The sequence below is a fragment of the Physeter macrocephalus genome, chromosome 10 (assembly GCF_002837175.3).
Source record: "Physeter macrocephalus isolate SW-GA chromosome 10, ASM283717v5, whole genome shotgun sequence".
In the NCBI taxonomy this organism is placed as follows: Eukaryota; Metazoa; Chordata; class Mammalia; order Artiodactyla; family Physeteridae; genus Physeter; species Physeter macrocephalus.
In genome coordinates this window covers 75689577-75714555 of record NC_041223.1, presented here as the reverse complement: position 1 = coordinate 75714555, position 24979 = coordinate 75689577, and the positions used below count along the sequence as shown (strand labels likewise).

General features: G+C 33.1%; 1 protein-coding gene across 2 annotated transcripts in view; it reads left to right on the top strand.

Moving 5' to 3' along the window:
• EYS (eyes shut homolog) overlaps nt 1-24979 on the top strand; it is a 1767714-nt gene that overhangs the window by 618899 nt on the left and 1123836 nt on the right. For both annotated transcript variants that reach the window (XM_024133056.1, XM_024133057.1), the window contains exons 18-20: nt 8412-8583; nt 9491-9569; nt 19936-20126. In XM_024133056.1, coding sequence (XP_023988824.1) covers nt 8412-8583; nt 9491-9569; nt 19936-20126 — 442 coding nt within the window. The remainder of the gene's footprint in view (nt 1-8411; nt 8584-9490; nt 9570-19935; nt 20127-24979) is intronic.

Sequence of the window (24979 nt, the reverse complement as noted above, 5' to 3'; positions counted from 1 at the left end):
TAGCAGAACCTGTTAAGTGAGTGATGCATCGAAGAATGAGCTAATTTCTGCATGACATGAGCAAAGGATTGAATATTTTTTTGAAATAAAATTTCTTGCAATTATTTGAAGTAAAACCCCCTGAATTTATTAGTATTAATGAAAGTTAATACATTATAACATCTTCACTTTTATGTATATGTGAATTTCACAAGTTCTGACAATATTTTAACATATTAGTTACAGTCCACACAGAGAGCCCTGATATGATGGGTGAGTTTATACATTAGAACAGGCTCCAACTCATCTAGAAGCTCTGTTATGGATGCTAATACTTTCTGTTCTATATCTTCCACTTTTAATCTGTCCTCATATATCTGTTTGCACTTACATACCTACTGAATACCTTTACCTTGAACAGCTTCTCACTTTTCAGCTTAGTTTCCTAGTTAAACACAAGCCTCATTTCACATGCCTTTCTTGACTTATTCATTTAGTATGACTTAAGAACAATAAGGGAGCAACATATATGAATTGGAATATTGTTTTTGCTTGTCTTAGCAATTTTGTCAAGGGTATTTGAATCTCCTCTTCAAAAGTTCCTTCTTGGGCTTCCCTGGTGGCGCAGTGGTTGCGCGTCCGCCTGCCGATGCAGGGGAACCGGGTTCGCGCCCCGGTCTGGGAGGATCCCGCGTGCCGCGGAGCGGCTGGGCCCGTGAGCCATGGCCGCTGGGCCTGCGCGTGCGGAGCCTGTGCTCCGCAACGGGAGAGGCCGCAGCAGAGGGAGGCCCGCATACCACAGAAAAAAAAAAAAAGTTCCTTCTAATGGCATAGTAATTGTTTTTATGATCTTTCCCATGACCTATGAAGTACTCTTCTGTCAGGCCCCATTCTTGTGGTAATGAAGTCTAGGAGAGGGATGCTCTCATTTAATACCGGGTTGATATTGAAGAGTTGCCCCCCATCCTTTTTATACAAGAGGTATGAAAAGATGAGGGGAGACAAGATTCAAATGAAATCATTATTATCTTTATCATTTTTTATCATCAAATATTTATTGATACCTGTCCTTTGCCCAAAGCTCAAAGGACTACTGTAATGAATTTTAAAAGCCCCTGTCCAATCTTAGAATATTTATACAGAGAAAAATAAAGCATCAGTAAAAGTTCCTTGGAGAGCTTTTGAAAATAGACAAGGGTTGCACAATATCCCCATAAAATCTTTCCAAACAATGAGAATATTAGCAAAATGGTTGTTAATTAAATGCTTAATCCGTGCTTATTTAATCCAGTACTTGATAGATCGTATACTTATTGACTGCCAATTCAACACTTAATAACATGGGGAGTGGCTCTTGAGATCAATATATTATCTAATTATACTTGTTTTATGGCATTTGGAATATAAATTCAAACTTTATTTCACATGGTTTTATCTTTGTATCATCTAGCATTTCCATTTAAATATTGTAAAAATAATTTTCTTCTCTCTTTTCCTATTCATATGTCCAACTGTTTCACTATTTTTACATATTGTCATACGTTAAATTCCCTCTCTGATAATTTCAACTTCTGCATAATGTTTAGGACTCATTCCATTGCTGATAGTTTGTTTCTCTTGTTTTCTTTGAACACCGTATAATTTTTTATGGAACTACCTTTAAAGAACAAGACTGTATGTTTCCCTAGATTATTCCTTAAAGAATGGCATTTACCAGAGGACCAAAATGGAAGCATTGTATATAATAGTCGAATTCTTTTAAGTATCGATAATAATAAAATATATTGTTATAAAATTCTCATCTTGGTTCAAAGAGGCTCTTATTCCATTATTTTATTTTGTAATTCAAAATGGTTACAAGTAGCAATTTGAATTTTCAAACTCATTGATTCCTTAGTTCATTAATTATGTGATTATTATGTGCTTGTATTAATTTTACTAGCTCATTTGTAAATATTTTCTTATTATGTAAGTTATAATCATTTTTAAAATGTTACCATTATTTGGATGTATTCAACAGGAAATAGGCAGGTTAATTGATCACTGACAACATGAAAATTTTGTATTTGGCATTTTGTATAAAGTAAAAATAAATAGGTATAAGCTCTCTCATCAAATAACTAATAATCAACTATGAAAGATAAGGCAAGAAATGAAGCAAATATAGTTTAACTATAAATTGTTAAATGTTGTTAGCTATTTTTATTAGGAGATGTCAGTGGAAATTTATTAAATAAGTTAGAATTTTTGTAGGACTGGAATTAAAAACAGGCTTTATTATTTATTTCTTTAATATTTGTTTTTATTATTATTCTGTGAAAGAAGTAAGGTAATCTGATAAATTGGGACTAAGTTAGTCTTTAATATTTGTTTTTATTATTATTCTGTGAAAGAAGTAAGGTAATCTGATAAACTGGGACTAAGTTAGGCTAGTAGGACAATCAAGGAAAAAATATCTTTAAGAGATGAGTGCCAAAGAATAGAAAGGAATCATTTATGGAAAATTTATCTGTAAATAATATTTCCAAAACATGGAAACAGCAAATACAAAGGCCCTGAGGCAAGATGAAGCTTAAGTACAATCAAGGAACAAAAAGAAACTAAAAGGTTAGGTCAGGAGATAACTACACAAATTTACACCAGCTGGTCCCTAATATCAAGTACGTGGATATATTCTTGAGGTGAGTTAGACATATATATCATCCAAAAAACAGAAAAAAAGTTGACTCCAAAATTACCCTGGAAATTCTGAGTGAGACTCTTTACAAAGGCACAACCATATTAAAGATCACAGCCAACATTCTCCAAACTCCACTCTGGCCATCACTTGCAGGCATTTAATGGGGGTGTTTAATATCCTCTCTAAAATATTGAGCAGGAAGAACAAACATCCTAGCATGTCTGCACCGTGCACCTAGTGTCTCACAATTGAAAATTAATTGGAGCTCACCCTGCTGGTGGCTTTGCCGTTTATATTTTTATCTTTTATTAAGAGTCCCATCTCTTTTAAGAACTGGGATATATTTTTTGAGGGAAATAAACTATAGGAAAATTCAACTGACAGAGATCATACTGTACTTGACTGTTCTGTTCTTTGCTACATTTATTTGTTGAGACAAACGTCTGTTCTTAGCCTTTTTTTAATGGCTCTGTTAAATATAACGGACACACAGTAAACTGCACATACTTAAAGAACACAACTTAAGTTCTGAAATATGCATATACCCATGGAAATGACAAAAAAATCAAGAAAAGGAACATATCCACCACTTGCAAGTGTTTTTATGCCTCATTCATAAAGCCCCTTTTTTTCTTCACATTCCACCGCTCCACATCCCCAGTGACCACTGATATGCTTTCTTTTTTTTTCACACACACACACACACACACACACACACACACACACACACACACACACTATATTTTATTTTTACAAGAGATAAATAAACTGACACCAAGCATTGTAAATGGATGACCACAACAAAAGCAACAATTATTGCAATTACCAAATAGGCAGAAATGGAGACAACAATCCAGGCAGAATTACCAGGAGTAAACATGGATATAAGAAAGCATAATGTTTAATTCTAATCTAGTTTTATGAAAGCGGTGGTCTTCACATCTACCTGTGCTTTAGAACCAGCTGGAAATGTTTTCTTAGTGAAGTTTGTCAAGCCTACTTCCCAGAGATTCAGAATTGGGAAGTTATATTTTTAAAAACTGCACAGGTGATTCTATTATTCAATCAGGTTTGTAAACTAGGGGACTAGAGTAGTTGACAACTTCAGAGGCAAAGGCAAGGTTGACCCAGAGGCTAAGAAGACAACATTTATTTCAGGTTGCAGTAAAGGGTCAATAAAGTACTTTGTTAGGATAACACACATGAAATGAAAATGATTAGGAATCAGAAAAGTCATTTTGGGAAACTTTCCCAACATAAAGACTAATCAGTGGGGAGAAGTTGGATGAAGAAGGCTTGGAGAGAAAGTAAGGGAAGGACCAGATGTTGGAGAAGAGTTAGTTAGACAGATAGATGATACATACAGAGAGATACAGATGTATTTATTTACATATATTATTTGTCATAATGGTGTTGGTGCATGTAAATATCTTACTGAACATGCTTCTCAATTTATACACTTTAATGGCTTATTTCTGAAAAGAATTTTTTATTTCTGATGTGAAAATCTCTAATTCAGAGACAGGCATTGAGGTAATCTGGTCAAGAGGGTTTTGACCCAGGCAGGGGCATGGAAAGTCCCCCAAATTACACAGGTAACCATCTACTCTGCTTAGAAAAGGAGTTGCCTATGTTATTAATGAAATTAAGAACTTTAATTTTAGAACAGCCAATTGAAAATAATTCCAAATATAAATTACTGTAGCTACAAAGCAAGCAACTGGATAGCAGGAAAGAACAATAGGTCAGACAGCAAAAAGCAAAACTTTCTTGTACTATTTCTTCTCTTGACAAACAAAACCCACAATGCTCATTGTTAAGTTATTGGGAAATCTCTGTTACACTGTGATGAGGGTAGGCTGTGATGATACGCATCTAGTCAAAGAGAACTATGGAAGGAGTCCAGAACTATGGCTGGCACAAAATAGATGCTCAATAAGAATGTGTTAGATAAATTAATGAGTAGCAGGAAGTAAGTGACATAATATAAGGCAAATCAGGCAAAGAACTGAGACAAATTTTGAACAAGGCTTTGGAAATGTCTAATAAATACTAATTATCATTTCTTTTAGATTTGCTTGGATTCGTGGACACAGTGTCAAAGCACTCATATTTTAATCCCATGAAGAAGATAAATGAATGTGTCATTATAACAATAATGTATTATAAATATCATTTATTATCTTCTATGTGTCCCTAGAAATGTATATATACTTCCCATATATCTGTAAACTGTTCTATAACAGATATTTTGATCCACAGTTTACAGATGAGAAATTTGAAGTTTTGATGTCTTGGTAATTGTTTATATTGCATTTAATTTTGGGCTGCCTTTTTATTTTTGGAACAAGATAATGGTTTTCCATTTATGGTGTTGATATAAAATTTCTGGGTTTTTTTTCAGATCTATTAAGGTATAGTTGACAAAGAAACTTATAAGCTTTTAAAGTGCACAAGGTGATGATTTGGTATACATATACATTGTGAAAGGGCCGCTCCCACATAGTTAATTAACCCATACAGCACCTCAGAATTTTTATCTTTCCTTTGTGTATATGTGAGAACATTTACGTCCTGTTCTCTTGACAAATTTCAATTATACAAAACAGTATTATCAACTTAGCTACCATGTTATACATTAGATCCTCAGGCCTTATTTAACTTAGAGCTGAAAATATGTACCCTTTGGCCAACCTCTCCTTATTGCCCATACCTCCCTGGTTCTGGTTCAGGTAACCATTTTCTTCTCTTTTTCTATGAGCTGTTTGGTTGTTTGTTTGTTTTTGGTCCCACATGTAAATGACATCATGCAGGATTTGTCTTTCTCAGTCTGACTCAGCTCACTGTTCTCAAGGTCCATTTGTGTTGTTGCAAACAGCAGTCTTTCCTTCATTCTCACAGTTGGTAATTATGCACAGGGAGCTCATTTTGAACTGAAGTTCAACACTCTCCACACCTTCATGTCTTTTTAAGTTATCATGGAAGCTTTTCTGTTTGAAGATAGAAAAATATAGAAATTTCATTAAATAATTCCCCTTGACTACACAGGCAAGACAAGGCTTTCAGACACACACCTCGGAGGAATCGAATCATTCCAGATTTTGAGTCTCTCTATTGCAAGGACTGAGATTTCAAGAACTGCTTTGTTCTTGCTTGGGAAGGGGCAGAGACTTCTTAGGAAAATAAGCAAACGAAAAAAAAATTTTTTTTTTGGCCGTGTGTGCAGCTTGCAGGATCTTAGTTCCCCAACCAGGGATTGAACCTTCACCTTTGACAGTGAAAGTGCAGCAGACTCCTAACCACTGGACTGCCAGGGAATTCCCACAAACAAACAAAATTGATATGAAATACAAAATATAAACACACACACACACTCACAACAATGATGTATTTACTTAAAAAGATTTCACTGAATTCCATATTGAACTAGACACAAAATCCATGCCCTAATGGAGCTAAGCTTATAAAGGGGAAGAAAGACAAAAAGAAAAGAAAAATGAGTAAACCTCATAGAATGCCAGAAGGAGATTGCTTGCTATGGTGATAAAATAAACATAAAATAGGATAATGGTGATTATGGGTGAGGAAGGGGATGAAATTTTAAATAGTGTGGTCAAATAAGCCTCCTTGAGAAAACAACATTGGAATAAAGACTTGAAGAAATAAAGGAGTAACTCTTGTAAATATCTAGGAAAAGAGAATTCTAGAAAGAGGAACAAATTATTTGAGGTCAGTGCAATGACAGCAGAGTAGCCAAGGGTGAGGGTAGAATAAGATGAAGTTAAAAAGTGAAAGGGGACCTGACTTGTATGGTGCTCAAGGACTATGGCATTAAAAATGAAAAAAATAAATAAGGGTTTACAGGGACCAAAATGTTCAGGTCAATCAGTAATTACATTCTTATCCTCTCTGGAGGCTACTTGAGGGGGGGGGGTCAAAGTATAACCACAGCTTAATTAATGAAGAAAGCATCAGGAGAGAAAGTTCCTCAGGTAATGTTGGTGATGTGTTCTCCAGCTACACTGACACATGTTTGCCCTCCATGGAGAGGTATCTCCTGTCTCCAAATAGCACTGGATGCACCCTGCACAATTCTGTTTATAACTCTACCTCTCACCCTCACTTTTGTGTTAAGTAGACCACCTCTTCTTAACTGAAATTTCCATCACTGATTTTGCCAGCATTGTACATAGTCCTGCAGAAAAACTTTTCACTTATCTTCTTAATTGGAATAATATGCCTCTGGAAACACCTGTATAACTTATTTAATACAGCATAGTTGTATTGATAAAATTTGTCTCAGGAAAATGATAATAATCAAATGTTAAATGTGTACAAGGCCCTGGGCTAGTTGTTTTAAGTACATGGTTTTACATTATTATCCCAATAAACCTATGATATACTAATAAATGATCCTCATTTACAATGAGAAATTTCAATGATCATGTCTTTACTAAATATTAATATAGTCACAAATAGCTGCCATTTCCTGAGGGAGGACCATTATTTCCCATCTCATTTATGTTGGGCTTGGTCACGTGACTTGGATTGGCAAATTAAATATATGTAGAAGATTTAAGATGCAGTGTATGTACCCTTTTCCTTCTTCAACAATGATGGCAATCACCCAGATAGAGGATGCTCCATTAACCTGGGTCCCAGTGTGAAGATAATGTAAACTGGATCTGTAGCTCACCTTTGTCATGGAATAGGAGTGAGAAATAAGCCTGTGACATGGGCCACTGAGACATAGAGAAGCAGGTCCCTTTTTATTATTATTACTGCCACCTAATATAGTCTGTTATGTCTGTTTAATCCACACCCTGAACCTAAATCTTGATGGTCATTTTAAATATGGATGCAGATTTGACTAATTTACATATATTAATTTTATGGTATCATTAATAACCAAAATTCTATATAGGTAGTGACAGTTACATAAAAAAAATAGATGTAACCATTAAAAATAGAATTTTGACTTGAAAACTGATTATCTCTAAAGAGAATTTCCAAAAATATTTTTTTTGCATTGGAAGTTTCATTTGCAATAAATCACAGACTCTCCTGGTGTGTCCACTCTAAATAGCAGTCACTTAAATAGAAGTTCTGATATGCTATATAAATAAAGAAAGTTATGATGTCACCTTGTGAAACGGCTGCATATCTGCCAATCGCTCTGTCCCCAAACTTTTACCTCATATCCAAACAAATACTGAGATAGTCTTTCAAACTATTTATTTGAAACTATTTATTTGAAACTTGTTTTTTTTTTGGTCTTCAAAAACACTAGGTATTTGGCCAAAGTTAGATTACATTTAGAAATCTTAGTTCATCCTTAATTGACCCACTAAGACCAAATATAGAAAAATTCAAACTTTTAACATCTGTAGATAATAAATGTTTGAATATCAAGGATCATTACCAAAAAATGTATAAATTAGTATTCACAGTGACAACTTGATGAAATTCATTACTTCACCTATATTCTTAATAAACAACTCCTCACTCTAAAAACAAATCTTTTAAGTAGATTAAGCTTGTGTTTTGTTTTTCTCATTCACTTTACGTTAGTCTGAGAGTTCATAGACCTAAACATGTTTAACCTTGAAAAAATGTTCTCTTTCACTATAAGATGTCAAATTATCTTTAAGGGAGGGAGTCCTGATTTCTTGCTGACGTTTTCTATAATAAACAAACTTTTGAGTTTTGCATTTAAATAGCCTGGTGTTTTGTCTTGTCTCTTCTAATGTAGGCATCGATTGTGAAGTAAATATAGATGAATGTCTATCAAAGCCCTGTCTCCGTGACGGAACTTGTATTGATGGCATAAATCATTACACCTCTGACTGCAAGAGTGGGTTTTTCGGAACACACTGTGAAGCAAAGGCAAATGACTGCCTCTCACATCCTCGTCTACATGGCAGGTAGCTATTTTTATTTTAACTCACGATATTTAAAACTGAATCTCAAGGAAAAGTTGATAAAGGTAATTTTAATTATGCTTTTTCATAAAACAAAAGCTAAGTACAGTTAAGATGACAGATGCTGCCCGTTTAACTTAATGAAATGCACTGATACATTATCTCTGCCCTTCTTTTATTTCTGCTCATTAGCATAAAGTAATTTTCAATAAATGTGGATTAATTGGACTTTAATAATCTTAAAGGTAATGCTCACAGTAATAGTAGTAGCAAGTAGGATGATGAGAGATTATATTATTTGCTCTGTGGAGGGATAATACCACAAACTTAGTATTTAAAATATTCCTAAATAGACAGGTTCTTTCATCCCTATGTGCAGATAAGACATTTTGTGAATCTCTTTATAGAGTTGTATATTAACTATTCTGCTCATGGATAGAATGTTAGTTTAAGCAAATCTAGAGTGGGGAAATTTCTAGAAGATGCAGGTGACAAGGAGGGATGACTCAAAGAGGCACCCAGCTGCCTTCCTCTGCATCATTTTTCTTTCCTAGTCTTGCCACAGACTTTGTAAGCCAGAGAGGAGGATGAAGATGGGTAGTTCACTACATTGCCATTTGGCCCCAGCTGATTTCAGTTTCCTACATAAGCCCTAGACATATCTTTTTATCTATTCAAGCTGTTTTTTTTCTTTCTTTCCATTGCCATGGGAAGATGGCAAAAATGAGAATTGATTTGTTATTTCAGTCCAGTCACCTTGAAAGATAAGAAAGCAGAAATAGACTGCCTTCTATTGCTCATGGGAATGTGTTTTATTACCTGACCTGGAAAAGAAAAAAAATTAAACAGTGAACTCTCTTGAAATTATTCTTTCATTGTCTTATTTAAAAAAAATAATTCTGTGTTTCAGATGCATAGATTTCATTGATAAGTGTCAATGTTCATGCAATGCAGAATGGACTAGCTCAAGATGTAAGATCAAGATTAATGTAAGTTTTATAATTTTTTCTAAATTTAAAGTAATTTAAAAGAAATACAAAACAGTTAGCAGATATGTGGTCCTCTCAAAAAACCCATAAGACATTTGGTCCACACCAAAAGATCCTTGATATTTGGTCCCGTCCAGAACATTGTGAAATGGGCCAAATATGCTGTGGACATTTTGGATGGGACCAAATATCCTGTGGGAAACAAGCTATTTGCTGTAGGTCTCAGAATCATTATTTCAGCAATTACTGATGATTTAAGTGCCTCTCACCTTTCATTTGGACTTTCGTTTTTGGAATCTTTGCAGACTCCAGACAAAACTAAAAATCATAGCTTCTTTCACCTCCCCCTGCCCCGTCTATTGGTATCGTAGACTTCTGCAATATGGAGTCCTCAATCAACTAAATCCTGGAAGTGACCATTGTCCAAAGAGCTCAGAAGTCTTATGATTTGCCATCTGCCTCCCCCTCTCTGATCTTAGGACACACAGGTGTCTGTGGATGTGTAGGGATGAGGGGATTAACTGGATCCATACACAGCAAGGAGAAAAATAAGTACTGGATGGATGTACCAAGAGATGGGCACATGTAGAGATCCTCAAAACCAGTAATGCTCTCAGAATCTGTCTTCTGATCTTCAGGTGTATGACCTGATGTGATTGACACATGCTATTTTATGTGGAATGTGTCATCTGCTGAGAAGTTTCGGTTACCTGTAGTTTAAGACCATTCATGGTGGATGAGAATCTCATGTGTCTTCCTGGATAATGGGAAGTTCTTCCAGGTCCTTCCTGGCTGACAATGACATGGTAAAGAAAGGAAGCACAGGCACTAAAGACAGCCTTTGGCATTGTGAGACTATGGATATTTATTTAAATCCTTCATGTTTCTTTCCTTTATCAGTAAAATACAGTTCCTATATTGAGGATCATTGTGTGATGATACACGTTAAATGTGGTTGATACTCAGTAAATGATGTTTTTGGAGGGAGGAACAGAATTGAACTGCAATTTTGCTAGTTACCTTTTGTGTGCTCTGGGACAAATTACTTGCAATCTGAAATCATGTTTTATCTATTCAATGAGGGTAATCATAGGAACTACCTCTTAACTTGTTGTGAGAATTAAATTAGATAATGCAGGTAAATCAACTAGAACATATTTTGACACATTTTTGAAAGCCTAATAATTTATTGACATTTTGTGGATTTGATTCTAGATAGTGAAAACCACACTTGAGGTGGAGAAGAAGATGTTGTAATTAATAAATTCCCTGGTAGAAGATGCATGAAGCATGTATCTTGTCTGCACTGTTGCATGTGTTACCTGTGATAACCTCAAAAACCCTGTCTCTTGGTAGTGCAAATGTGGTATTCGTCTTCTGAATTAAATATATAAATAAAGAAATATTTTCTTTCATATATGAATTTGTATATATTCATACCCACACACCCAATATTATGAGAACAATTGTTTAATGCTACTATATGCTTCTAGATGGTTTTTCATAATATTTTTATTTTAACATAAAGTTGAACTCATCATCCTCCTTATTCAGTGACTTTTGGTTTCACCTAGTGTATCTTAGGGACCATTTCATTATAATACATGGAGTCCTGACTCAAACTTTTCAGTAGCTACAAAGTGTTCAAAATAAGTGTTGAGGAACCACACTTATTTAATGAGAGTATGAGCATACCAGCTTCCTTAGATCCTATCAAATGAAATAATTTTTTTAAAGTGTTGACTAATTTGATGAGGAAAACATAACATGTCATTATTTTGATTTATATTTCACTGGCTTATTATGAAGATTGAACAAATTTCCATATGATTATTCGCCACCTGTATTTCTTTGTTTGAGCCTGGTCTACTCACAGCCTTTGACTAATGGTATTTTCCTTTTGACTTGCCTGCCTTTTTGGTTTTTATATACTATTTAAAATTATGGATAAAATCCACTAGATTCTGTAAAATTACAAATCTTGTCTAGAGTGTGACCCTTCTTTCTTTACATAACTTGTAAAATTATGAGATATTCGTATTTTTCTTTACCTTTTTCTTTATGATACTATGCTTTGCCTCTCTCCTTAGAAGGTCCTTTTATACAGCAATATTTAAATTATTTTCTTATATTCTCATTTATTACAATTTTACAATTACCAACACTTTTAGTCCTTTAATCCATTGTGAATATTTTGTTATAATTGATAAAAAGAAATTTAATTTTTTTCAAAAATATAATCAATTTTCCAAGAACTTTTACCAAAGTATCTATTATTTCTGGATTGTTTTTGTATGCCTCATTTTTTTATGCACTAATTCCTATATATGGGTCAATTTTAGGACTATTTACTCTGTTTCTCTTCTTTTTTAAAATCTTATCCTGCCATCTATATTAATTATTATAGTTCAATAAAGTTTCTTTAACTGTCTTTTTACTAACACTGTAAGTGTATTCCAAATGTAGTTTTGGTCATTCATTCTGTAAATATTAAAAATGTATTATTTATGAAAAACCAAAATACAGTAATTATCAGATATACCTCCTGCCTCACCAGCTCCATCTGGAGATATGGATAAGGGGTATAGATATGTATCTTACTTAGCTCACCTATTTTTTGTAACTTTCTCTATTGCCCAGATAACAGCTTCTGAAGGGCATTCATGGATTGATGTTTGAGTCTGTCTTTCTAGTCCAAAGAGACAAGAGCAGTGGTGAAGCACAGGCAGTACTGATTGAAAAGAACTCTCACTTCAATATGTATCTGAAGCTCCTGGGAAAGTGTAAAAGCAAAGTTTATGTTAGGGCTTCAGAGAGAAAAACACAAGCAAAATTTTTTGTTGTAAATCTGATAAATTGAAGCAAGCTTAAAAATGTTAGAATTAATGCTAGAGAAAAGCAAATGCATGATTGGGTATGGAATGGATGCCATGGTTAGTTAAACATGTAATTCAACTCTGAGTACACAGAAAAGAGAATAGAGTAATACAAAAATCAGGTATTTTATTTTCTATTTTGTTGGGACTGAGAAGGATAAATACTCTAAGGAAGAAGTGTTCTGTTTTTAATATAAAATTATGTATGTTAAGTACTAAAATGTTAAAAATAGATTCTAGAATAAAAAGAGTAATACATTCTCAGATGAAGAAAAACTAAGAACTAATCATGTGTAGAAGGACTAAAGGAAGTTTTCTAAACAGAAAGGAAATGACAAAGTAAAGAACTGAATGTGTGTGTGTATCTGTATTTCCTCAAGTGTAAGCTGAAATTTATAAGGGCCTTTTTATATAATAAGATTTTTATCTTTTGTCTACCATATACATTATGTACATGTTCTCATTTTTTTGTTAATGTTTAATTAGTATATAGTGGATCTTGACATTCAAAGGCTTTCTTTTTGTGTATCCAAGTGTACTGATATTTTCTCCAAAGGTTGTATGATTTGTGACACGTTTAATAGGGACTTACTTGAGTTCTTCCAGTATTTGTCTCATCTTCTTTTTATTCGCAATTAAGAGATTGGTCCATCAGTATGATTTTCAGCATAAGATTTGAGTTGGGATCTCCCACCAAATGCTCATCTATTTCCCAAATGTCATTGTAGGGAATATTTATCTCCTTTGATGGAAAACACATCTTTAAAAGAAGGGACATCTCATAAATGGTAATATTTGTCACACACAGTTTCACTTTATCATTGCAGATTATTCTCCATTAATATATATCATTCTACTTTATTCTTATTAATATTCCATTGTATGGAGGCTTCATATTTATTTAACCAGTACCCTCTTGATGAAGATTTAAGATATTTTAAGGTTATTGCTCTTAAAAATTATGTGTTTTGATGTAGAATTTTGAGTTTTTTCATACTTTATTTCATGGTAGGAAATAATCGTTTGTCCTTTGAAAATTCTCTTTATGCTAATTTGTATTTTTGTGGGTGTATTTCCTTTAGGCTTCACAGCTATTTCTTTCCCAAAATATTTGTGTGTTTATTAGGAATCTCCTACATATTTTTCCTACATATTTTCTCTATTTATTCCATTATTTGTCATGGTCCATAAACCTTGAATCTCCAGTATAGGGCAGACTTCCATCACTACTCACGCAAGAGTGAGCCTTTCTGAATCAGAAGAGCAAAACTGGTGGGGAAGGGGGCTGCCCTTCCTTTCCCAGGCCCTCTTGACACCAACACCAAACCCACGTCCTATTCAGTGTTACAGAGTCCTTAGCAATGTTGAATCACAGAACTCTCAGTCTTTTGGACGTGTTCATGCTTGACCCCTCATTTTGCCAAGTTAGAGTACAATATACTACCATGATTTTTAATATACACTTTAGATTTCTTTTGCAACATTCTTTTCTTTACCTGAGGAAATAGGAGTGGTATTAAGTGTTAGCTTTTTTAATGGGTTTGGAACTTTGCATTACCTTTAAAAAATCTTGACTTTTTTCATGAATTTGGCATCATGTCTAGTTTTAGCCCTGATATACTTTTCTTTCCTATATTGATTCATTTGTGCCTTTTCAGGCAGTTCCTAAGACAATGGTTTTGTTTTCCTGTATTTCAGTGGCCCTCTTTCCTGGAAGTACTGCCAGACACATTTTCGATGAAGAAATACAAATTAATATTTACTGAAACAATCCCAATTTTTATATGTCATAATCTTGCTTGATTTGTTGAAATAACAGTTAAAGAGTGTATTTTCTTTACAGCAAAACATTCTATATCTGATTAAATTGAGAATCAAACAAAATCTTCTCCCTATTAACTACTGTAGACCCATATTCAATCATGTAAGTTTTGAGAAAGAAAACAGTAAATAAAAATTATATTGGAAGTAAACATTAGGGATATTGTCTTTATCATATGCATTATTATATGTACACTTCCACAGCCAAGGAATCCCTTTGAGAGAAAAATCAAAAACTTGGTGGTACAACGAGCCTTAAGTTGGAATTCAGGGCATTTAGTGTCTATGTGATTTTATTCTGTTGTCCTCTTGCTATAAGACCTTGGTGAAGTCACTCTAACACCCTTTGACTTGTCCTCATCCTTGTGAGTAAAATAAAATTGTTGGACTAGATTCTTGTTTGGTCCATGAACTAACAGCATCAGGATCACCTGGGGGTTTGTTAGAAATGGAGAAACACAGGCCCCATCCCAAAGAGTTTGAATCTAAAATTTAACAAGTTATCCAGAGTATTCACATGCAATTTAAGTTTTAGAAACAGTACACTATATTGAAATTATATGAAATGTAATAGGTCTTTGCAGTGGATAAGGTAGGGCTCTAATGGGAACCATGTCCTGTTTCCACTCTTCAAATGGACAGTTCCATGTTTACTTGTTTAACATGTTTCATTTCTCTAAGATCTTATTTGAAGAAAGTATTAAAACAGCAGTTAAAAAGAAAACATATGATTCGATGAGACAAATGCTATGATAAAAATGATCTCAGATAGTAACTTTCTATAATTCAGGGAAGTTCAGAGATCTCAGGACAAAGTTTTGCATCTAAATTGTATATATATATATATATATATATATATATACCTCAGGATACAACACAATGTCAGAGAGCTAACTTGCACATTTATTAGTCTAAACAGTCCACAATGAATATATCATTGCTCTGTTATTCTTACAGTCTTGTACATTTCCTGACTTGGTGTTTTGAATACAGGTTGAGTGAATGTTGGGGTCTAGCTCAATTGTCTAGATTGCCCTGGTCTGCAACATTACTCCCAGCTTCCTCCTCTTTATCTAAACATGCCAGCCTTTTGTTTCTGTCATTTTCTAAATTACATTTTAGTGACTTCTTCTTGGGAAACACTTTATTATATTAAATAGAGTATACAAAAGTAATATAAATAATGATGAACAAAGGGAAAGGCATCTTCCTTAATTTTTGAATGAGGAAATATTAATAACTTTAAATGATAATTTGATTTTTTCTAAAAAGAAATTGGTTTTGTATTTCCCATTAAGCCTTCTAATTAATTTAGTGAAAGATTCTTGTAAACCCTAGAGACAGAACTTTTGGCAATCTAAAAACTATCTCTTTCTTCCCATTGGAAATATAATTCAATTAGTTTATGTAATGCTTTCTAATAAATCATTCTAAATATACCTCACCTTAGGGCTAAGAAGGAAACATATTTCCATGCCACTCTCTGTGGAATCCTACATCCATAAAAATAACTGCAGTACTTGCCCCAAGTCTAAGTGCCTTTGGTTATCCTTAAGGAGTTCACATTTTCAGCAAAAGTAGAACAAATATCAGAATGGTATTCATTTATAAAAAAACATACATTTAACTCTATCACTTGGGTAAATGTAAAAGATCACCATCTGGGTTGCAAGCATAACTTGAGTTTTATACTCAAGTGCACAGCCAATTTCTTATTGCAAATGACACTAATTAAACTCTCTGGTGATTTTGACAAACCTTTAATTTTCCAATTGATGCATGATATGAATGCAAGGGCTCCCACATTAGCCTTGTCAGTTTGAGTTATTATTGTTATGTTAACACTTCTTAAAAGTCACTAAATGTTTAGAAGCATTAGTGTCAACTAATGATAGTTCTAGAAAATATTACTTTTCAGGGTAAAATGTTAAAAAAAAACTATCTCATGTTTATATAGGTAATTATCTTTGAAGATGTACTAACTTGAGAACCCACAGTGCAAATGAATCATATTTGTATATATTCCCTAACAAATTCTGTGTGGACAACATATTCAGAATACATTTTTAAAGTTTTTCTAATGATGTCATAAAGTTCTATAAATTATTTCTCAGAATTATAGGTGCAAATCTTTTCAGAGTTATCATTACATTGAAAATAAGTGTCATGCCATGTTCAAGGCAACATGTTCTGTGCTTTCCAGAACACCAGCAAGTATATAATATCTAAAATGTTAACTTAAGAAGTGTATAGTATGATTTAGTAGACATTAAATATACTGAAAAACTCATTTTTTATCCTAAGCAAGTTCCAAATGACTGAAATAGAGGCTGACAAAGGCTTTGACCTTCAGAGTGTAAAGGAAAGAAGATACTATTTACTAAACAGTTATTATGTCCCAGGAACAGTGCTAATTGCTTTATAGTCATTATTTTATTTAATTATCATAGGAACTTTTATGAGGTAGGTGAGATTATTGTCATTTTATGCATAAACGAACCTACAATAAATTGAATACCTTTGTTGATTGAGTAAAAGTAGGAGAAGTATACAAATATGCTAAAGATTGAAAAGGAAGAGACAGATATCATCCAGGTTCCTCTGACTCCATGACAGCCCTCTGCTTCTGGGATGATAGGCATCAGAAATACTGGACATAAATTTGGATACATGCATAGGAATACTGGCTAATTAAAAGATTATGATTTCATGCACGTTAAGACTTCTGGATCAAGATGGCAATATATGAGGCTCTGCATTTTGCTCCTGCCACAGATGTACAGCTATGCACAGAACAATTCTTCCTCAGAGAAATCCAGAAACTAGCTGGATAACTACTACACATCGGTAACTGAAAAAATATACACGTTGAAATGAATAGAAAAGGCTGAGACACACCCTCACCATAAACCCCAGACCTGGCATAACAACATACAAAAGAAGGGGACTCCTAACTCCCAGCTTCTCCCTGAGGAGTGATTGGTTTGGACACCACAATTAGTATTCCAAATTTTTAAGTGTAAAAATATAGAACTTTTATATGTATTCAAAGTTAATTTGTTAACATCTTAAAATAGACAAAATATTTAAAAAGTGTGTTTCTATACACTAACTACACAGTATTAGAAAGAGAAATTAAGAAAACAATCCCATTTACAATAGAATAAAAAAGAATAATATACTTAGGAATAAATTTAACCAAGTTGATGAAAGATCTGTACACTGAAAACTGTAAAACGTTGATGCAAGAAATTGAAGACACACAAAAAAATGGAAAGATATTCCCTGCTTATGGATTGGAACAATTGGTATTGCTAAAATGTTCATATTACCCAAAGCAATCTACAGATTCTATGCAACACTTATCAAAATGTCCAAGGCATTTTTGAGAGAAATAGAACAAATAATCCTAATATCAATAATGGAACCACAAAAGACCCCAAATAGCCAAAGCAATCTTGAGAAGAGAGAACAAAGCTGGAAACATGACACTTCCTGATTTCAAATTATATTACAAAGGTATAGTAATCAAAACACTATGGTATTGGCATAAAAACTGGCACATAGACCAATAGAACAGAATAGAAAGCCAAGAAATAAATCCATACAAATATATTCAATTAATTTTTGTCAAAGAAGCAAAGAATATACAATGCAGAAAGGACAGTCTCTTCAATAAATGGGGTTGGGAAAACTGGATAGCCACAGGCAAAATAATGATGCTGGACCCCTATTTTACACCATCACAACAATCAACTCAAAATGGATTAAAGACTTGAACATAAGACCTAAAACTGTAAAACTCCTGGAAGACATAGTAGGTAAGCTCCTTGATGTTGGTCTTGACAATCATTTTTTTAAAACTTTGACACAAAGGCAACAAAAGCAAAAATAAATAAATGGGATGACATCAGACTAAAATGCTTCTGCACAGCAAAGGAAACCATCAGCGAAATGAAAAGGCAACCTATAGAATGGGAGAATATGTTTGTAAACCACACATTGGATAAAGGATTAATATCCAAAATATATAAGAAACTCATATAACGCAATAGCAAAAAAAAACAAAAACAAACCAATAACACAATTAAATGTGGGCAAAAAATTTGATAGGCATTTCTCCAAAGAAGCCATACAAATGGCTAACAGGTATATTAAAATGTGCTCAACATCACTAATCATCACAGAAATGCAAGTCAAAACTACAATGAGCCATTGCCTCACACCTGTTAGTATGTCTATTATCAAAAAGACAAGATAACAAATGCAGCAAGGATGTAGAGAAAAGGGAACCGTTGTGCACTGTTGGTGGGAATGTAAACCGGTACAGCCACTTTGGAAAACAGTATGGAGATTTTCCAAGAACTTCAAATAGAACTATGATATGATGAAGCAATCGAATTCTAGGTAAATATTCAAGGGAAATGAAATCATCTTATCAAATAAGATATCTCTTATTTGAAGAGATATCTGCACTCCCATGTTTGTTGCAGCATTAGGTACAATAACCATGGTATGAAAACAACGTTAAGTGTCCATGAAGAGATGATTGGATAAAGAAAATATGGTGTCCATATATACAATGGAATAATATTCAGCCTTAAAAAAGAAGGAAATCCTGTCATTTGTGACAACACTGATGAAACTGGAGGACATTAGGCTAAGTGAAATAAGCCAGACTGAAATACAGATGTACATGATATCACTTACAAGTGGATTCTAAAAAAATTTCAATTAAAAAAAAGAGTTGAGCTCATAGAAACAGAGATTAGAATGGTGGTTGCCAGAGTCCTGGAGGGTCAGGGTCTGGGGGAGGGGAGTGGAAAAAATAGGGAGAGGCTGAAAAATGGTACAAACTTTCAATTATAAGTTGAATAAGTTCTAGGAATCTAATATATAACATGGTGAATATAATTGATAATTCTGTACTGTATAATTAAAATTTGTAAAAGAAACACTTGTTTCACTAACTCCACCCCCAACAAAGAAGTTAATATGTGAGGTGATGGATATGTTAATTAACTCCATAGTGTTAATTAACTCCATAACTTTGAATCTTTTCAAAATGTTTATGTATATCAAATCATCACACTGTACACTTTAAATATATTACAGATTTTTTTGATCAATTATACCTCAATAAAGCTGAAAAAATATGTACCTGTTAATACTGATGAAAAAAGATTGTAAATGGAATAAAAACTCAGATATTATAGATGCTTTTTTTTAGAGGAACATAAATCAATAGTGAATTGTCTGTTCTAATTATGTGATCAAACCCAAGATTCCTTTGAAAGTTAATGAGACACTACTAATCATTACCCAAAGACAACAGAGTTAAACTGGGGCTATGCCAGGCAAATGGGGATGTATGGTGGATACTAAGGGTCAGTGAACTCCTGGTATTATGCACATAACACATAATTTAATAAAGTCTAATAAAGTTTATTTTTTCTGAAAAATCCACAATGAAACATTTGACAAGTATTTCTGGTGATAAAAGTGAAACATCTCTTACTAGAAATAAATATTTCAGTTTTTAGAGGAAGGGAATACCAGATAAGCTTGCATATTGGTTTCTTAGAAATATTTAAGTAAAAATATAATTTTAATAAGATTTCTAGTCTTAACACTAATAATCAAATTTTATTCTCTATTTCATAATTTAGGACTGCACATCCATCCCTTGTATGAATGAAGGCTTCTGCCAGAAGGTGGCCCATGGCTTTACTTTAATTTGCCCAAATGGTACATATTGTGAAGTAAATATTAGCAGTTGTACTGAGCCTGAACTGAATGTGGTCCTCTGCCTAAATGGAGGGATATGTGTTGATGGACCTGGACACACTTTTTATTGCAGGTCAGTATTTATTTATCCACAAACAACTACATATGTATTTATGAAAGCTTGTAAACATCCCTCTAATAATGCACTCTGAAATGCAGAAACTAAGGTTTAAGTAAGTTTTTGTCTTTAGAATTGGGTTCTTATTCCCTTTCTTAAATATTACACCATCTGAATGATTTACAAATAGTTCATATTTATAGCATGTTTCTTAACCAGAGATTCATTTACCTTCTAAGATCTTAACAATGATAAAAATTTTTTATTTAAGATATATAAAAACAAATTAACCTGTCACTGTATTTTTTGTGTGTGTGTGTGGTACACGGGCCTCTCACTGTTGTGACCTCTCCCGTTGCGGAGCACAGGCTCCGGACGCGCAGACTCAGCGGCCATGGCTCACAGGCCCAGCCGCTCTGCGGCATGTGGGATCTTTCCGGACCGGGGCAGGAACCCGTGTCCCCCGCATCGGCAAGCGGACTCTCAACCACTGCGCCTCCAGGGAAGCACCCATGTATTTTTAAACCAATTATTATTTAAGATATCTTTTTAAAATTCCAGGAGATGAATTTTCATTATCTTTTTTATTTATGATTATGTAATATATATAATTGGTTGGTCGTTTGAATATTTAGTCATTATCTTTTCAATTTGTAAAATATTAATTGAATCCAGGTATGTAAAAAAAAAAACTCACTTTACTTCTTTTCTTCTGTCAGTCTGATTTGTGAGGTTAAGTTAAAAACTGTGAGCAACTGTGTCTCTGTCAAAATATCTTAATTACTGAAAGGTTGACCATGTGTATTTTGCAACATTCAATAGTAAAGTTTATTATTATTTCTATATTTTATCAGTTATTTCTCTTTAAATTATTAATATAATCTGCCTTATATTCAATACTGCCACTACCATTTTTTTTTGTTCAATATCTATGCTGTGTTCTTGGCCTTTTATTTATTTTAAACCCTGCTGTATCATTTTATTTGGGCCGTATTTCTAACAAGGCACACATAGATGTTAATTTCACATAAACCTAAGATTATGATCTTCTTTTAGCATATACATACAGTATTTATTACTATGACGCAGGTTTTTTTGTTACATATTGGCTGATGTGCCATTTTCATTACTAATGTATGTGTGCATGTGTGTGTGTGCATTACCTCGTATTTTGTATTTTTGAGCTTGGATTTTGCTTATTTTACTCTGGCGGTTTATAAAATATAGAAAGTAAACATATTTCTAATATCAAGGCTAATTTCAAATAATGAAATTATACAAATGATCACTTGGCCACAGCAAGCTCCCTCCAGGTTATAACTTAATCAGCACCTGGATTAAGTCAGCAACAGTACATTGACCATTTATCCTCAATAAATATAATGTTACAAATCAAGATTCCATTCATAGAAACCCATTATGTTAAATTGAAAAATTAGAAATAAATGAACCTAAAGCTAAAAATGTATGTTTTCACAACATGAGTAGTATTTGTTAAATCAAGCTCTATAAAAGCTACTCTATCATTGTTCCTTTCGGGGGATATTATCCATGGCTAGTTAGGCTGACTTGCTTAAGGTGTGAAGTTGACAGAATTTGGAATGAAGAAACTTGCCTCTTCTACTGGGCATCTCCCAGGGGCAAGTGTCAGCATTCATTATTGCTACACTGTTATTCAAATACATTTAAATGAGTCATCTGTTTTCAAAATTTTCATTGCTGATTCAAGTTGCGTGTAATCCGCTGAAAGTCTGTGAATGGTAAGTGCCTGGGGAGGTGCAGATTCTAAGGGACTTGCACAGTGACTGGGTGGAGCCATCAGAGGTGATTCCAGGTTAGCACAGTCCTCAGACAGTCTCTTTACAAAAGAAAACTCATACACTATGGGAAGAAGAGTTTTGCAAGTTAAGTCATCAGATTTGTATGTGGGTTAAGAATTAACTTTTGATATAGTTATTTAAACCATAATAAAATAATGAATTGTTTTACTTTAGTAATATATCAAATTTATTGTTTTTATCCCTATTTTGCATTCTTCAAATTGAATTTAAAGAACCTTACTCTTAAAAATGTGATCAACTATTTTTTTTCTGTGGTCTTTATGCTCATTTTCCTTCAATGTTTATATAAATGAGAGTTAATGTCTTGGTTTCACAAAATTTTGTTTGATTTTAATTGGGAAAATAGTTATCCAAACCTATAAATTTTCACCTTAAGAATATTCATCATGAAGTTTTTTTTGATGTAAACTTCCTTATTAAATTATTTCAGCCCTCAATGATCTGTAGAATATTCTATATGATTGGTTCCCTAGTGATTTTAGGAGAACAAATTTTCTTCCAATTGAAATCTCATGTTTGTAATCACAGCTGAAAAAAAGATAAGAGTGTATTACCATTTCAGATTTCCTGGAAAATCTGAAAATGTCGAGCTCATATATTTTGCTGTGATTTTGGCTTCATATATGAATTAGAACTTGGTGAAGTTCACACTTCTTAGATCTTATGTTGACTGAGTATTGTGCATTTGATGCTTTTATTTTGCTTTCATCTCTGTCACTGCAGAAAATACAGCAGAGAATGGCCTACTTTCAAGAACATTATGTTTTATGAATGTAATTGATTCATTTCCTTCTTGGAAGCTGACATGGTTTTTAACTTCTTTAATTAAAAGAGATGTATGAAATATTTATCCCAATGACTGGCAAGTTGAGAACTTACAATTTAATCCCTTTCCCTTTTAATTTTGATGTTTAAGCATTTAATTGGAATATGCCATGTTATATATTTTTCATTTATTTCTTCATGTCTGGAAAGTTTTCTTGTATTATTCCTCTATTATTCTTTTGTGCATTAATACTTGTTCACTAATTCTTCCTCAGGTACAAATATTGGTTACATATTGCAAATCACAAATTTAAAACTGGTTTTCATGCATTTCACTCTTTTTCTTTTTTTGTATCCTTTTTAACAATTTCTGTTCAATTCTAATATTTACTTCTCAACCTCTTATCTGTCTTTCTGAACTCTTTTCTTATGAGAATATTATTTATTTTCTACTACTTTTCAGTGCATGTGAACTCTTAAATAGGTATTTTATTCCATTGTAAATGTAATGCCCACTTAACAAACCATATTATTATTTTATGTTTATAAAGTAATTTATTTCAAGTGTTCAATTTTTCAGTCATCATTACAGAATTTTTAAAGTTGATTCAGATTCTCAGTTACTAACATTTGTATGCCTGCTTTATTGCTGTTATCCAGATGTCTTGTAAGACCACTTTCATATCCCAACTATAGTGGCCAGATTTTTCTTCCTTGAATCACTCCTGTGTCTACCAGACAGTTGTAAATGAGAGGCCTGACCAATTAAGGCCTGGAGAGGAAGTGCTGAGCAGAGGGGTACCTGAGGGAGCCTATTCCACTACATGTGCTATGGCTGCTTAGACCGAGGGTGAAATTGCTGAGCATGAGGTGTCCAATTAAACATCTCCAAGTTACTATTCCAATTTTAATTATTGCACTTCTCCAGGTCCAAGGTGTGTCAGATTTCTAGTGTGCTCATCAATGATTTTTCTCATGAAGACATTTGATTATTTTAGATTATTTTGTAATTGCAACAATGATGTATAATGAGTAGCTAGTATTAATTCATCTTCTTGAAGTAGTATAGTAGTTAAATTCTGAAAGGCATAGACAGTCTTTCAATAGAAAATAAAAGAATGAAAAAAGAAAAAGTATTACTTAAACCTGAAGACAGTAAAATGAATAAGCCAGTGATATATAGCTAGTTTCCTCATTACTGTGAACAAATAATATAGGTGATTATGCGTTGAATACTGACATAAGTAAGTTAACTATTTCAAGCAAAATAAGTTAACAGTTTTAGATAAACCATTACTGGGCTGTTAGGTGTGTAGTAATATTAAATGTTCAAGTAAATTCTGTATCCATACTTCTGAGATCATTTCTGGAGAAATGAAATGGAATTTCAAACATCAAAACTTATTTTTACTAATATATGTGTTAGGCAATTCAGACTCTTCAGTGAGTAAATTTATATTGCCCAATGAAGAGATATCAAATTAACAACATGAATGTTTAAAATACAGAGAAAAACGTGATTGACAACTGATGAAATTTTTCAAAATTTTTGCTATTCACACACTATATTTGTTATCTAAAATAAATGAAAATATATTTTTGTTCAGAAAATACAATATCTTAAGATTGCATTTCTAGTCTTAAATGCAAATGGATGTTTCTTATTTACTCATTGAATTTTAGGGCTGAAGAAGATTATAGAGATAGATGAAGACACAAAATCCTGAGAAGGTTTATACTCTGTCAACTGCCTACAGTCATGATTACTGGGAAAGTACACACTAGAATCCAATGCATTAATCTTTTATTTTTGTTAGAGTACTTTTTAATTTAAAATACAAAATATACAGTAAAAAATATATGGTAAAAAAAGAAGAAACATACATAGTCAGATATCATTACTATTCTCTAGATGCAGTTAGACGTCTGTTTTGTACTTTACATCCTGGTGCAAAGTTTAAAGATATTAATGACTTTATTCAGTTTAATAATAGCTACTTTCAGAAGTCCATAAGTATTATTAACCATGTGTAACAGTTTAATAACATTTTAATGTGTTCAAGTTTTATTAAAACAGAAAAACTATGTTGAAATTACACTAAAATACAGATTAGAATCACACAACAGAGGACTATAGAAAGAAGTAAAGACAATATACATAACTTTTTTCTCTGGCACCATGGAGATTGTAAAGAATATAGCAAATAATTTATAGCAAAGCCCTTAGATATAAAGGTACTTGGTTTTGTTTTTAATATGTGA